Here is a 16,282-nt window from a genome sequence, read left to right on the forward strand (position 1 = left end):
CTTGTCACCTCCCTTCTTTCACCCACGTGCAGTCCCGGGCTGGAGAAGGGACTGCGGGCGCTCTGAGTTCTCAGCCCGCATTCCAGTCTCTTGTCACCCGGTGCACATCTTCATGTGAGGTGATTCCTAAGCACCTGGGGAACCTGAGGCTGTAAAAAGGGCTGCGGGGAGTGGACTGCAGTCCAAAATCCAGAAGCAGAATTTGATGGTTTAACCACTGACCCATTTCACAGGTAAGACCACACAAACCCTAAATAAGTAAAATCATCTACCCAAGATCACGGACTTGAGGTCAGATCCTAAGAGCTCCTGACTCTCGTTAACCACAATCCAATAAGAAATTATCCCCAACAGGTAGTTAAATAAGGAACAGTATGTAATTGTGCTCTTCGGCACGTGGAAACCTGCAGTGAGCTCTGCATGTATTAATGAGGCGGTAGATTGAAATAATCAAAAAACGGGCTCAAAAATCAGACTGCTTGGTTCCTTAGTTGCTCTCTGCCACTTACAGTGTGGCGGCTTTAGCTTCCTTGTGAGAAAAACGGGCATGCTAATTTATCCCACATGATTGTTAGGCACATTAATACGAACATGTGAAGTATTTAGAAGCCTGCCTGTCACATGTTTTATATGCAATAAATGTTCATTACTGTCATCACAATTAAAACATAACAGGAAATGGTCAGTTTCCTAAGAGCCTATTTGTAAAAACGAAAAGGAACCATAAAATGAAGCGAAACAGACTATTTTTCTGCCAAAATGAAAAAGAAGGGGAAAAATATGAGCAAATTTTAAAATCCTGTTACACTCTCAAATAACACTGGTTGTCTCTGGATGATGAGATTATGAGTGATTTAAATTTTCTTTGTGCTTTACTATATTTTGCAAATTTTCTTCAGTAAACATGTTTTAATTTTGTAAGTTCAGTTACTTTTAAATTTTCAGAAGGTATGAACAACACTGGTGAGAGCTTTCTTTAAAACGAAGCTATTACTGAGTGTGCTTATATGCTACAGGTGGAAGTATAAATTGGTAGAACATTTCTGGAAGGCAGTTTGGCAATATGCTCCAGAAGGCTTTAAAATGGACAGTCCCTTTTTGAAAGTTATATACTTAATTTTTAAATTAGTGCATTTTTACATTCTCCTTTTATGAAATTAGAACCTTACAGATACAGAGCACAATCCACAATCCATTACCTACCCCCTTCTCCCATTCCACACTCAAGACTTTGATGCAGAGCCTTCAAGTCCTTTTTTACACTTACATATTCTCTGTAGGTGCATATATGCATTTGTAATTCTTAAAAATCGAAGTGGTATCATACTATATAATTTTGTAATTTTATTCACTTGACAGTGTTTTTGCAGTGTAAACGTGTTATTTTATAGCTTGTTATGTTATTTACAGCTCGTTTCTTTCACCTGCTCGATAGTGTTCCAATGTATGACTGAATTGTTCTGTTAATGTAAAATATTTATCTTTGTCTCATTTTCATGTTAAATTATATTTTGTTTGATATGTACTATGTAGCGCATTTTATTTACCATTCTCCTCTTGATGGACATTAGGTTGTTCAGTTTTTCACCTTTCAAACAGTGCTGCAGGGATATCCTTTTATTTGTTTTGCTGTGCACATGTGCTGTTTCTCAAGAATATATACCTAAAAGTGGAATTGCTTGGTTTTAAGTTATGAACATTTTTAATAGGCATTGCCAAATTTGCCTCCAAAATACTTCTACTAATTTACCCATCCTACAAAGTATGACAGTTCAATTTCCCTACAATCTAGATCAACATGAGATACTATCTTTGTACTTTTTGTCCATCTGATGGATGAAAATTATACTCATTTAAAAATTTTTTTCATTCTCTGATTACCAGTAAAACTGCAGTATCTATTCATATGTTTATTGACCTGTAATATATATGTTTCTATAATTTCTTTTTTTAAATTGCCCATTTTTCTATTGAATTATCTTTTTCCTAATGATTTGAGGAGTTCTTTTTGCATCCTGGTTACTGTGTATCCTGTATAGTTTTTAAAAATTTCTTTAGAGTCTGTGGCTCTGTCCACTTTTTGTTACCATTGTTAAAAAATGTTACAGACATTTTCTCCCAACTCTTTGGTTGGCTTTTAACTTTAAGTTAAAATTTTAAGTTTGTTAGTTGTCAATTATTTATTCTACAGATAGATTTTTCTCTTCTTTACAATCTTTAGGTCTCTTTTTATTTTACTGTATTTCTCTAAGACTTCCAGTACCAAACTTCCATTGGTGGCAAGTGTCCCCATCTGGTGCCTGACTGTAACAAAAATGCTTCTGATGTTTCCTCATTGAATATGATATTTACTTCTTTGTTTTGGTAGGTAGTCTTTATCGGGTTAAAGAAATTCTCTTTTATTCCTAGTTTGCAAGAGTCCTTGTCTTCCCCCCCGCCCCCCCCCCCCACGGCCCCCGGCCCACCCCAGAATAGTTGTTGACTTTTATTGAAATTCTTTTGTGTGTCTTTCTGTATTTAAGATGATAGTTTTCCTCTATTTATCTGTTAATGTAGAAATTTACATTGAGTAACTTTACAATGCTAAACTTTTTGGGTATTCCTGGTATAAACCATACTTTGGTAACATACTTTTACTCTACTGCTGCATGTTTTTACTTACTATATTTGCTTCTATACCAAGAAGTGCGTTTGGCCTTGAGTTTCTTTTCTTATGCGTCAAGGTTACAGTAACCTCAAAAAAATGTTGAGTAGCCGCCCATATTTTTTCTGCTCTTGAACAGTTTGTATACTATGGAAATTATCCATTCCTTGAAAGTTTTGTAGAATTCTTCTATAAAACTTTTTGGACCTGGTATACTGGGAGTGAGAGATGGGGATGTGTGGCATGCAGCTCTGGTAAGATCTTGAATTGTTTTAATTTCCTTTTCGTACTTATCCCTCTAATTTTTTTTTTTCTTTTTTTCTTGAGCCTAGTTGGTAGTCAATAAGTTCAATTAGATATTCATGGTGAATTGTTCTGTCAGTGTAAAATATTTGTCTCTTTTATTGGTTTTCATATTAACTTCTATTTTGTTTGATATGAATGTTTCTTCTTGTATTTGCTGGTATGTCTCTTTTTCACATCCCTTCATTTCAACCTTTTGATGACATTTTGTGAGATTTAAGTGGGTCCCTTATTTTAAAATATAGCTAGGTTTTGCTTGCAATTTAATCTGAGAGTCTGTCCTTTAATAAGTGAGACTGAACACATTAACCTTTTTTGTGATTATTAACATAATTGGCCTTTTTCTTGTCCTCTTATTTACCTTGCTTCCCATTGTATCCTTTATATCTTATATTTTTCCATTTCTCATTTTAATTGAGGTTTGCCCCAAGGTTTTAATTGAGGTTTTCTTTGTTCTGTTTTCTTTTTCATAGATTACTTTTACATTTTTTTCTAAAGATTTATTTATTATTTTTAAATTTTATTTATTTTTGGCTGCGTCGGTCTTAGTTGCGGTGCGCGGGCCCTTCGTTGTCTTGCGCGGGCTTCTTTAGCTGTGGCTTGCACGCTTGAGGGTGCGCGGGCTCTAGTTGAGCTGAGTAGCTGCGGGGAGAGGGCTTAGTTGCCCTGCGGCATGTGGGATCTTAGTTTTATGACCAGGGATCGAACCCACGTCCCCTGTATTGTAAGGCGGATTCTTTACCACTGGACCACCAGGGAAGTCCCTACTTTTACATTTTTAACACAATTATTAAATTTATATTTTCCTAACAAAGTCTGCATTTCGTTTGTATTGATATCCTCCCTACGAAGAACTTAGTATGCTTCTACTTTATTTTCTCAGATCTTGCAAGAATCCTCTTCCATCCCTCCTTCAGAAAAGAATGTAAATTTCCTATGGTTATATCTTCCAGCAATTTGGTTTCGTCATTAAAACCCATTTTTAATCTGTAATTATCTAGCATTAATGTGTTTTACTCATTTATTTGCTCACTTTTGCTTCTTTTACCTCAGTACTTCCTTCTACGTTAGTTTTTATTCATGAAGTACTTCTTTATTTCTTTCAAAGTCTTTGAGTGTCTGTAAAAGCCTTCCCCCCAACCCCCACGTTGAAAGATACCTTGGCTGAAATAGTATTCTGGATTCAGACTTATTTTCCCTTAACACTTTGCATCTGGCATTTCTGATGAGAAGTCTGAGTACCAGTCTAATAAACATTCCTTTTAGATAATCTAGATTTTCTGAAAGTTTCTAAGACTTTGTCTTTCTTCTTGATATTCTGAAGTTTATCCATGGTTTGTCTAGTGGTATGTATTAAAAAGTTTATCTTGCTTGATACTCAATGGACCCTTACCCACACTAGCCACATTAGTAGGCTAATGTGTTTTCCAGTTCTGAGAATTTTTTGGTCATTATTGCCTCTTCATTCTAGTTATCCCTCCTTTTTTTTCTTTGCTCTGTGTTCTGAGTGAATTACTCAACTCGGTCTCTCAGTTTACTAACTGGCTCTTCATCTGAGTCTATGCTATTATATCTATCTATTGAGTTTATTCAATAACTGTTTTTATATCCAAGATAGCCAATTGGTTATTTTAAAAAATTGTATGTTTTTTCATAGATGAGGTTTCCTTCTTTAGCTCTTTGATATTAAATACAGTATTTGCTTTAAAATTATTTTCAGGATGCTCTATTAATTCTCCTCCTTAATATAAGTTCATCAGTTTGGTAGGCTTGTTAAGTCTTTTTCATGGTGTAGCTTTCTTCATATGTTTGATGGTTCTTGGTTGTGTATTCATCTCCTCTGAGAGGATTTACTCTTCCTTTTGCCGTGGTGATGTGTTTGTGGTTGGCATTATCTCTGCAACTTCCCATCTGTTTCCTTTCCCCAGAGAGGTTGCACAGACTCAATCTATAGAGAATTCCCTTTTTGTTTTCAACATGACTTTATATTTTTAATTACAAAAAAAATTACCATTTCTGCAGATTTGGTGTGGCAGTGGGAGAAGAATGTATATGTTGACTAACACCTTGAGACTAAAATTGCTGATCTCTTTTTGACCTTTTAGTTCTACCTCTAGGTGTATGTCTTCAGGAAATAATCAGATATGCATAAGATATATTCCAGCCTTATTTATTATACTGGAAAAATAGAAATAATCTAAATGTACACTATACAGGTTTATAGTACTAATTATTAACTTATTAAATTTTAATAATTGCATAATTATTGTTTATAATTGTTCATATTACACTAAAGAACATAATAATTGTTCTTTAGTGTAATTTAATATATGGATTATTGACCAAAGTACATTATACAGCCACTTAAAAGTCATATTACAGGAAAACATTAATGACGAGAGAAAGTACAGGATATATTATCAATGAAAGATTATAAAAAATTATACATACTAAAATTCAAATTTTGTTTTAAAAGTATATATAGTGAAAGAATAATAATAATTGCTAGCATTTATTGAGTCCTTTGTAATGTGCCAGGTATTCTAGGTGATTAAGTCTTAACCTCACAACAATCTTTTGAGGTAGTTAGCATTATTATCCCCATTTAAAAAGTTTTTTAAAGTTTTATAAAATGGAGTTAATTTATATTAATTAACATATATTAAGTAGATAGTTCTTAATTTTTCTGTTAATTAACATATTAAGTAGATGATTCTTAATTTTTCCGTAATTTTCCTAATATTGATATTTTACATGTTTTTCCAGTTAATATGTATTCTTTTTTCATAATAGTTCATGCTGTTTTAAAAGATAGCGCTATTGTTATAACAATCTCTTTTTTCTTATATATTTTATTATTTACCAATATGCACCATTCCTTATTGTTTTCCTTACAGAATGTTTCATGCATTCATGGACCGAAAGATGGAGTTGCTTTTTATTTTTAAAATAATATTGTCAATGATCTGATACGACTATATGTATTCACTTGATGAAGATGCATGGACTTGTCATTAAGTTGGACTAGTGATCATTTCTGAAAGTTTCTTCAACCACAATTTCTACTTGAAAATTCAAGTATCAAAGAATATTTGGTTTAGAGTGGTATAATGATGTATTTTCTCTGAGTACTGCAAATTTCATAGAGACCACAGTTGGATTCCAGTTATATTCTACAATCAAAGTGATTCAGTTCTTTGATAAAGTTAATTTCGAAGAATTTTATGTTTGTAAACAACACCAAAAGATGGGAGAAAAAAATGGTAGGTTGAAAAACCATTGTTAAACTTTATGTTTAAAAGTATATAGACTACTTAATGAAGCTGAATTGTGGAATTTTCAAGGTTTTTCTGTGCAAGTAACTTTTCTGAATTAGAAAGAATTAATAGGATTTATAGGACTTACTCTCATGTAGCAACAATTTTGATTGTCTTTATAATTAGTTGTGTATCTGTAATACTAAGTCAGTATCTTAATGTACTTTTTAAAAATACACTTTGGGCTTCCCTGGTGGCGCAATGGTTGAGAGTCCGCCTGCCGATGCAGGGGACACGGGTTCATGCCCCGGTCCGGAAGGATCCCACATGCCACGGAGCCGCTGGGCCCATGAGCCATGGCCGCTGAGCCTGTGCATCCAGAGCCTGTGCTCCGCAACGGGAGAGGCCACAACAGTGAGAGGCCCGTGTACCGAAAAAAAAAAAAAATACACTTTCTTCTTTTTAGAAAACTTACAGATTTACAGAAAAATTGATAGTACAGAGAGTTCTCATATTCTCTGCACCCAGTTCTGCCTGTGATTAAAATCTTACATTTGGCTGGTACATTTGTTACAATTAATGAACCATTATTGACCCATTATAATTAACTGAAGTCCATAGTTTATTCTTATTTCCTTACTTTATGTCTTTTTCTATTCCAGGATCCCATCCAGGATACATTACATTTACTTATGTCTCCTTAGGGTCCTTTTGCATATGACAGTTTCTCAGACTTCCCTTGTTTTTGTAAGATTTTGTATCCAAGTGTTTGTAAGATGCCCCTTCATTGGACTTTTTTGACTGATTTTTGTTTTTCTCGCGATTAGACTGGGGTAGTGGATTCTGGGGAGGAAGACCATAGAGGTAAAGTGTCAGTTTTATGAAATGATATCAAGGGCGCATGTTACCAACATGATTTCTCACCTGCTGTTGTTGAGCTAGATCACCTGGCTGACATAGTGTTAAGTGGCTTCTCCACTGTAAATTACTACTCTCTTTTTTTCTCCCTTTCTCTACTATACTCTTTGACAGGAATTCACTGTGTGTAGCCCATACTTAAGGAACATGAATTTATGCTCCTCCTCTTTGAGAACAGAATATTTACATTAATTTTTCAGAATTCTTCTGCAAGGGAGATTTGTTTCCTTTCCCCAGTATATGTTTTATTCAATCATTTATTTACATCAGTATGGATTCATGGATACTTACTGTATACTTTGGGTTATAAGCCAGTACTGTTTCATTTTGTTCTTCAAATTGTCCCAGGATTAGGCATTTGGAACCCTTTCGGTCAGCTTCCTGTCTCTTTGACATACCCCCATCAATGTAGGTGGTTTTTGTTTTGTTCTTTGTTTTTAGCACTTCCTTATTTTCTGGTACTATATGATGCTCCAGGCTCATCTTGTATATTGGCATAGTCCTTGAATGAGCCCTCCTGATTCCTTTTATTGGAGAATGGTATTACAAACTAAGATCTGGGCAGTAGGTGTATTCATTTGTTATTGGGTTGTCTTGCTTCTGGCCCTCTCAGCTGACAGAGCAAAGTATATATAAATATAATTGTATATACACATATCTATAAATATTTCTATATGTAACCATCTGTATCTGTATTGAGCTAAACATGAGTTTATACTGATGTTTCTGGCTCTAATCCATTACCACATGGATTATTCTAGCTTACTCTCCTTGCTTATCTATAAATTCCCATTATCTGTTATCCATTTATTTAATTGCTCGATTCTAGTATATGTGTATAGCAGTATCAGAAGTACTGTAAACTTATTCCCAGGTGTGACACCTCAGTGCTTGTGCAACTTCCTTTTGCCTGTAGTTTTACAGAGTCCATTTATTTCCAAAGTTATTTAGGTCAGCACCTTTTCCACTCAGCCCTTCAGAGAGGTTGTGTATACATTCCTTCCTGGGATCCCTGATCTCTTAAATGATATTTTAAAATTTGCATACATTAAGCTTCACTCTTTGTGCTTTCAAGTTCTATAGGTTTTGACGAATGCATAATGTCATGTATACACCACTACAGTATCATACAGAATAGTTTCACCACCCTTTAACATACTTGTAATATGCGGATTGTTTACAGGTTGTAGTACTAATTTCACTGGACAGTTATCTAGGCCAGCGGTTTCAAACTTTCTTTTGGTCTCAGGACTACTTTATACTCTTAAAAGTGTTTAAAACCCCTAACAGCTTTTGTTTATGTGGATAATATCTATTCATATTTACTATATTAGAAAACTGAGAAGCTTCAAAAATGGTAATTGGCTTATTTTTTTTTAAATAATAAACCCAACATGTTAACAAATTACATTTTTGTGAGACATAACTATTTTCTGAAATGAAAATAATTAGTGAGAAAACCATTGTTTTATATTTTTACAAATCTCTTTAATAGTTGGCTTAATAGAAGAGAGATTCTCAGATCTTCTGCATTCAGTCTGTTGTGATATGTTGCTTTGGTGTAAATGTATAAAGAAAATGAAGCTTCACACAGACAAGAAGTTGGAAAAAGGAAGAATATTTTAATAGCCTCTCAGATAATTATGGATATTTTTCTTTGATACAACTACAAAACTCAACAAGTAGTCATTCCTTCAAGGTTAGTTACAGTGTGGAATCTGAATTCTTATCAGTGAGCTTTTTTTTACACTGTTACATTAAAAATCCATTGGTTTGTCTTGCACTTTGATGGGCCTTTTACACATGTATGATTTTATAACATCATGCATTGGCCACTTGGAAAACATTGGTTCAATGAATTATGCAGATTTTTCCAAATGTTGACACATTTAATCATACAGTATTTAAAAATTACATTTGTTAATATTGCTACCAATCTCATCAAAAAGTGATTAGTTATTGAGAAGCTCTCAAGCTTACCATGGCAGATGCAAGTTTTCTAAATTTTCAGTTTCAACTTGATAACTTGAATTTTTCATTAGCAACAAATGCTGTTACTTTTGTCCTTCAAGTGATAGGCTCCCTTTATTCATGTTTGAGAAAATGTGTACCAAACACCCAAGTTGGAAAAAAACAATTTTTATTAGTGGTTCTTTTAAGGAAAAATGGTTTTCTATGAAAAAAAAAAAACCCAGCTAGTTTAGCTTACAACTCAAACAATCTCCCTAGTGCTTTTCCTTGAAACAGCCATTGTACTGTGGTAATTATTATTTTTTTTGGTAATTATTTATGTTGCTTTATCAAAGACCTTCTTAAGTGAAATTGGTGGTAAATAATAATAATGACTTACTAGTAGTTCGGTGCAACTGCCTTGATTCACACTAAGGCTCCAACATTTTTACTCACCAGTGCTTTTGAACCATCAGTTAATGTCAATATAGGGAAGAAAAGGGCAAATAATGTCTTGATATTACTATTAAAATAGTTTGACCTAGCGTATTGTCTGAAAGGATTTGGGAACTCCCAGGAGTTCATAGACTACAGTTTGCTGATAACAGGCTCAAAGGTGTCCAGAGATTCTCTGTACCAATGTCCTGAAGCTCTTCAAGTGATGGATGGAGAAATATAGATATATACATGTACACATACCTAGGTCATTATCGATGTATTTAGTAAGCACTCCATGTTGATGTTCTACAGAAGACCCTCTTCTCATTCTACAGATTCTCTCTAATCACATCTATTTTGTGGCTTTAGCAAGAATTTGTGTGCTATTGACTCCAAAATTTGTATATCTGGATCAGATCTTACCCTGGAGCCTGTGCATCCAGTTTACTCACCCTACTTGAATTTCTCACTTGTCTCTCTACCTTTATTCCCTATCGCAGTGGATACCATTATTATACATATGGTTGCCTGAGTCAGAAATATAGAAATCATTCTTGTCTCGTCCCTCTTCCCACTGCCACTTTAGTGATTTTTTAGAAGCAAAATTAGTAACATAATAAGATGCTTAAACCTCTTGAGTGGCTCCCTATAGACTTCCATATAAAAATAAAGTTGCTTAGCATGGCACTCAAGGCTATGTCAGCCCCTATCTGTCTCTAAAACATAATTTCTCATTCCTTTTGTCCTTTCACATTGCATTTTTTTCAAATGTTGAAACCTTTGTCTGAACTGTGCTATGGGGAAAAAGGAAAAGTAGGCTTAGTCTTGTGTAGTACACATCAGGCCAGAGAGTTAACAGGGAAACAGCACCCCTCCTGAGGCTTCTATGGTAGCAGCAGCCCTAATTAGCCAGAGGTCCCCCTTTGGTTAGATGACTGCCAGGGAGAGTTGGGACTCTGAGTCCTAAGCCTCTTTTGAAGAATCTCACTCCATTACCAACTTGGAGGTTCTGGGTTTAATTTTTAATATTAAGGAAAATGTATTTTTTGTAAACTTACTACGCTGTCTGCTCATTAATCCTCCCAATGGCTTCTCAAGTGACCTTTCTACAGTGCAGTTACTGTTATGTTTCTCCTTTGCTTAAGGCCCTATTCATTTTAAACATTTTATACATTAATTTTATATATTTTATAAATAATTTGTGTTTAACATTTTAGGTATTTTTTGTTACTTTTATTTTTGTTTATTTATTTTTGCGGTATGAGGGCCTCTCACTGTTGTGGCCCCTCTCCCGTTGTGGAGCACAGGCTCCGGATGCACAGGCTCAGCGGCCATGGCTCATGGGCCCAGCCGCTCCGCAGCATGTGGGATCTTCCCGGACTGGGGCACGAACCCGTGTCCCCTGCATCGGAAGGCGGACTCTCAACCACTGCGCCACCAGGGAAGCCCCTGTTACTTTTAAACATGGTGTAAGATTTGACTTTCGCCAATTTATTTTAATTGCATTTCTCGTATTTCTGTTTTCAGCTTTGAAAGGATGATTTCGCTAGAAAATTTTTAAGGTGTTAGCTTGCTGGGCATCTGAAATGTTGGCTTATCTATATAACTTTATCTATAAAAGTTTTAAACATATTTTGCCTCCTGTAAGTGTGAACAAAAAATGTTACCTGCCATTTCAGTAAACAGTGAATATTGCCTGCCATCAAGCCATCATCCACTGCATCTGCCCCCAGCAGCACGCCCTGAGGGGAATTCAGAGTGTAGAAAAACCGGATACTAGTCCTAGATAGTTAAGATGCATGTCTGAGGAATAACTTCAATGAGCCCAAACTCTTGCATCTCCCCAGACACAGAAAAGCACTAAAATCATTAAACTGAGATGTCTGTCTTTTGTGATTAGCAGTAGTCTTTTGATGTTTGACTACATGTTTTATTACCACCACCCCCCAGCCCCCACTCCCCCCAGCAAAAAACTTCTGTATATCCTGGCTCCTCCCTTACCTCTTCAGAGAAGTTCCTCAGAGCTGTCTGAGAGGCTGTTTCCCAGGCTGTGGTCCTCAGTAGTTTGCCAAATAAAACATAATGTGCAACTTGTTTGTGCGTTTTTCTTTCAGTCAACATAATTATTAAAAAGTTACTATCAAAGATAGTTTTTAAAGCATTATTGTTAGACATTTAGTTATTTCAACAATTGTTGAGATGTTTCCTTCTGGAACCCTCCACTTCCATACTCAATGGAGGTTATGTCCTTGAAACTTTTAAAATGAATGTGTCTATAAATACACCCACTCCCACCCCTAGCATGAAGTCATTCCTGCTGTTTTCCAGTCAAGAAATAGTGTCACTACACAGAAAGAAAAATAAATTGTTTAGGCATTTAAAGTTAAAAAAAAAAAGTGTCACTGAAGTTTTCAACACATTTTTTTTTAATTATCACATTTAATTATCACATTTCAACACATTTTTTTAATTATAAAAAATATTTTTAATTATTTTTTTTAATTTTTTAATTATTATTTAATTAGAAATAAGTGAGATACCCAGGTCATATTTTTTGCTTGTAGGTCGTTGTAAAGAAACAGTGACCAAAATCTTTTTCTTCAAGGAAAGTAATAGGCCAGTTAAATTTTGATTTTTATTTAGAAACCAAGTATATTTTTAATAACATGTGCCTTAGGAAAATTATGTCTACTGAGCTCTTAGGCTATTATTTTTTCTTTAGGTGATGCAAAAACTTTCTGGATGGAGCTAGAAGATGATGGGAAAGTGGATTTCATATTTGAACAAGTGCAAAATGTGCTGCAGTCACTGAAACGAAAGATCAAAGATGGATCTGCCACAAATAAAGGTATGAAGCAATAAAAACGTTCAGTACATTTAATGCTGAATATTACCCACTGATAATATAATATAATTCTGTTTCCAGTATTGCTGTTCGTTTTAAAAGTCAAATAACTTCTTTTGTTTTTTAAGAACCTAACATCAGTTCTACCTGCTTTTTGTGTGTGTGTGTGTGTCCTGCTTCTATAAACACTTGTTTTTACCATACTGTGGACATTTTGTAAAACTGGATGAAGCTGGTTACTTTGAATAATAGCTGCTGAATTTATCTCTATTTATCTCAGGCTACCTTCTTCTCCCTCACTTTATCTTTTTTTTGGGGAATGTATTGCAAAACTCATTGTAGAACATTTGATACATATAGAAGAATATAACAGAAATTATGTATTACCCAATCATTCAGAGATAACTTATTTTCTTTAATATAAAAGTAAATATATAAATATATTTTGCCTGCTTTAAACAGAACTTGCCTTAGTAGTCTTCAGAAAGCAAACCTTGCGTTCTACATAGGCAGTCAGTTCAGTCATCCCAGTATTTTTTCTGCTTCTTTGTCTTCAACCTAAGTGGTTGTAGAACATAGACTTTTATATGGAAATTTCCTTCATTCCATCAGAACATATGATTTTTAAGCAAAATCTCCCCTGACTATCCTTTATTTTTCCCCAGGATATTCTTAATACTTTATGGATGTTCTTATGACATTAATCTATGATGTGCTTGTCCACAAAATTAATAGTATTTTTCATTTTAATATTCCTTCTCATTCCTTCATGAATCAGATATATCTAGGTTTGAATCCAGTTCTGCCACTTCCTAGCTTATTGACCTGGAATAAACAGCTTAACCACTAGGCCTTAATTTCTTTGTCTTTAATGTATTTAGTAGATAATCATAAGAACCTCTTAGAGGAGTTGTGAAGATTGAATGAGATAAAATATGTAAATTGCCTAGTACAGTAGCTGACATCTTGAGTGAAGGTGATACTGCTGCTGATTGTTTTCATTCTTTTTTCCTTTCCTTAACAGAATACATCCAAGCAATGATTCTAGTGAAGGAAGCAACTATAAATAATAATTCAACTTTGATATGGGGTATGTACATTTCTAATCCCAATCTAGAATATTCTCTGCTGTTTTCTTGCTTTGAAGCAAGCCAGCCTTAATTATGTCAAGTTAACTGAAGACAGTTTAAAAATAAAACTGTAAGATCCATATATGGAAATCAGTTTCCCTAGTAAACAAAAAGTCCTACCCCATAGGAAATGCATACTCTACTAAACCTCTCCGGGAAGAATTGTATCTCTTTTTCAAAAACGCTTCTACTATAAGCAGGGCAAATAGAATTCCAAGACTCCACACCACTATAAACCTATTGATACTTTGTGTAAAGAACAATACTAAAAGGCACATTCTGGTATAGATAAATTGATGGAAATTTTTTTCATTTCTAGATTATTATTAGACCATCAGTCTAACAAATTTATTTTAGAAGTAATTGAACAAAGATAATGTACCAGGATTATAAAAAGAAAAATTGAAAAGTTATTTTAGATAAATAACAAGTCCTGTATAGCACAGGGAACTATATTCAATATCCTATAATAAACCATAATGGAGAAGAATATGAAAAAATATGTGTGTGTGTATATATTTTTATATATATATATATATCTGAATCATTTTGCTGTACACCAGAAACTAACACAACATTATAGATCAACTATATGTCAATTAAAATTTTTTTTAATTAAAAAGCAAGTTATTTTATCAGAATCACTGTCCTATAAATCTTAGACTATCATTAATTTGCTAAAGTGTTGAGGAGGTACATTTACTAAATTTTAATTAATATTGGTAAATATTTCAACAAATTATAATTATTTTAACTCATAATTTGGAGCCATAAGGTTTTAAATCTCTGAAAAATGGCTTAACATCATCAGTTTAGTTTTATTGATTTATTGATTGATTGATTATTGATTGCTGTGCCGAGGCATGCGGGATCTTCGTTCCCTGACCAGGGATTGAACCCATGCCACAGCAGTGGAAAAGAGGAGTCTTAACCACTGGACCGCCAGGGAAGTCCCAAGTTTATTTTAAAGAAAGCTTTTGTTATTCAAAAGTATTTTCAATTTCAGTAGCTAATGTACAGTTTTAGAAGAGTAGATTCTTTAAGAAAACAGTCTTTCAGTATCCTTCAATAGCACTTGGAATCAACACATCCTTAAGGGATTACATTTGCTTTGCAAGAGAAGCTTTTAAATGCAGGAGGTGGTAAGAGGAATTAATTCTAAGCAACTTTTTTTTTTTTCTTTCTGAAACAATCTTTCCCACTAAAAGAATATAGGTTGGGTTTTGTTTTGATTCTTTTTTTTTTTTTTTTTTTCCTGCGGTACGCGGGCCTCTCACCGCCGCGGCCTCTCCCGTTGCGGAGCACAGGCTCCGGACGCGCAGGCTCAGCAGCCATGGCTCACGGGCCCAGCCGCTCCGCGGCATGTGGGATCCTCCGGGACCGGGGCACGAGCACGCGTCCCCTGCACCGGCAGGCGGACCCTCAACCACTGCGCCACCAGGAAAGCCCTGTTTTGGTTCTTTTAAAGTAAAGATTTCATCAATAGAAATACTGAGTACTATAGTTTCATATTTTTATATATAGTTCATCTTAAGTGTAACAAATTTATCAAAATAAAAGTATATGTTTGCTAGTGGTAGAGCAATGTTTTAAAAGTAATTGGGGAGTTACGTAATTGACATTGCTAGCATATGTACGGATTAAACACTTTCTAGTAATAAAGATTCATGTTAGTATTTATATTAAAAGGAATACTGAGACTGGGGGAAACAAAAGGACTTGGTGTTGAGGTCAAAACAAGCCATCCCAGATCCAGCCTGAATTCTCCAAACCACTAATTACCTTTAATTTTCTTTGATTGTGTATAATTCTGTAAATATCTGCTGTATCCCCATACAAAGACTTGGATACTGTTTTCTTGAAAGAAATTATTATTTCTCCTTTCTCCCCTTAACTAATAGTTAATTTAAAATCTCCATGTTTTTTAGTAAATCTTATTTCTAACTATGCTTATATTTATTTGTTTTGTTCCTATTTGTTAATATGGCTTTATATGGCTCATTCAAAGAAATTAGCTGGGAAATTCTTAACTTGTTAAACTTATTTAATTTTTAATCAGTTATTATATTATTTACTCAGCTCTCTTCCACTATCAGATTTTAAATCTTCTTTTTTCACCTGTATAACTAAAGAGGGTTTTTTATGCTAATTAGCCAAGGATGACCTTGGATTATAAGTTAAACTATTCTTTTATTTACTTAAACTTTTTTTTTCTTTTTAATAAGAGTGGTGTGCACTAAAGGACCAATGCAAGTTAATGATCTAAGGCAGGATGAGAATCACTTTTTTTCTTAAGTCCACTAGTACATAGGAAGAAGCACAATTAAAAACAATTTTTTAAAGCCAAACATAGACTATTCTACGTATCCATTTTTTTCAAAATAGGAGCAGGAAATCTATAACTTTTTCATTAAATACATAGCTTATTTCTATAGTGAAGTCATGTTAGAAAGAATAGATGAACTTGAAAAAGAAGAGACAACAAATGAGATGAAATTAAGTGTGGAAAGATATAGGAGAAACTAAGAGAAATATGAAAATACAAATGGAAAGACAAAAAGAGATACCCAAATACCTCCCTCTCTCCCCCAAAAGTAGATAGAATAATGAGAAAACAAAAGATACATAAACTTTCAATTTTGTGACCTTAATAGAGCCTTTAAGAGTTATGTTTTTTTGTAAAATACAAGCAGAAATAGGGATACTTGATGTTTCACTTTAAAGGTTGATTAAAATTCAGATAAAGTTCGGCCAAACTACAATTTCTGCAGTAGAAATCTCTTCTATCCTAAGTCTT

General features: G+C 34.2%; 1 protein-coding gene across 3 annotated transcripts in view; it reads left to right on the forward strand.

Annotated features, from left to right (window-relative positions):
• The first annotated feature begins 6,104 nt into the window (after positions 1 to 6,104).
• Positions 6,105 to 16,282, forward strand: part of LOC309835803 (histone-lysine N-methyltransferase SETDB2-like) — a 74,814-nt gene continuing 64,636 nt past the window's right edge. For 2 of the 3 annotated variants that reach the window (XM_082675497.1, XM_082675498.1), the window contains exons 1-3: positions 6,128 to 6,210; positions 12,233 to 12,358; positions 13,380 to 13,445. In XM_082675497.1, coding sequence (XP_082531623.1) covers positions 6,195 to 6,210; positions 12,233 to 12,358; positions 13,380 to 13,445 — 208 coding nt within the window. In that variant the 5' untranslated portion in view covers positions 6,128 to 6,194. Of the gene's footprint in view, positions 6,211 to 12,232; positions 12,359 to 13,379; positions 13,446 to 16,282 lie in introns of all 3 variants that reach the window. The other variant, XM_082675496.1, reaches the window with a different exon arrangement.

Source organism: Grampus griseus, assembly GCF_964374135.1.
Source record: "Grampus griseus genome assembly, chromosome: 18".
In the NCBI taxonomy this organism is placed as follows: Eukaryota; Metazoa; Chordata; class Mammalia; order Artiodactyla; family Delphinidae; genus Grampus; species Grampus griseus.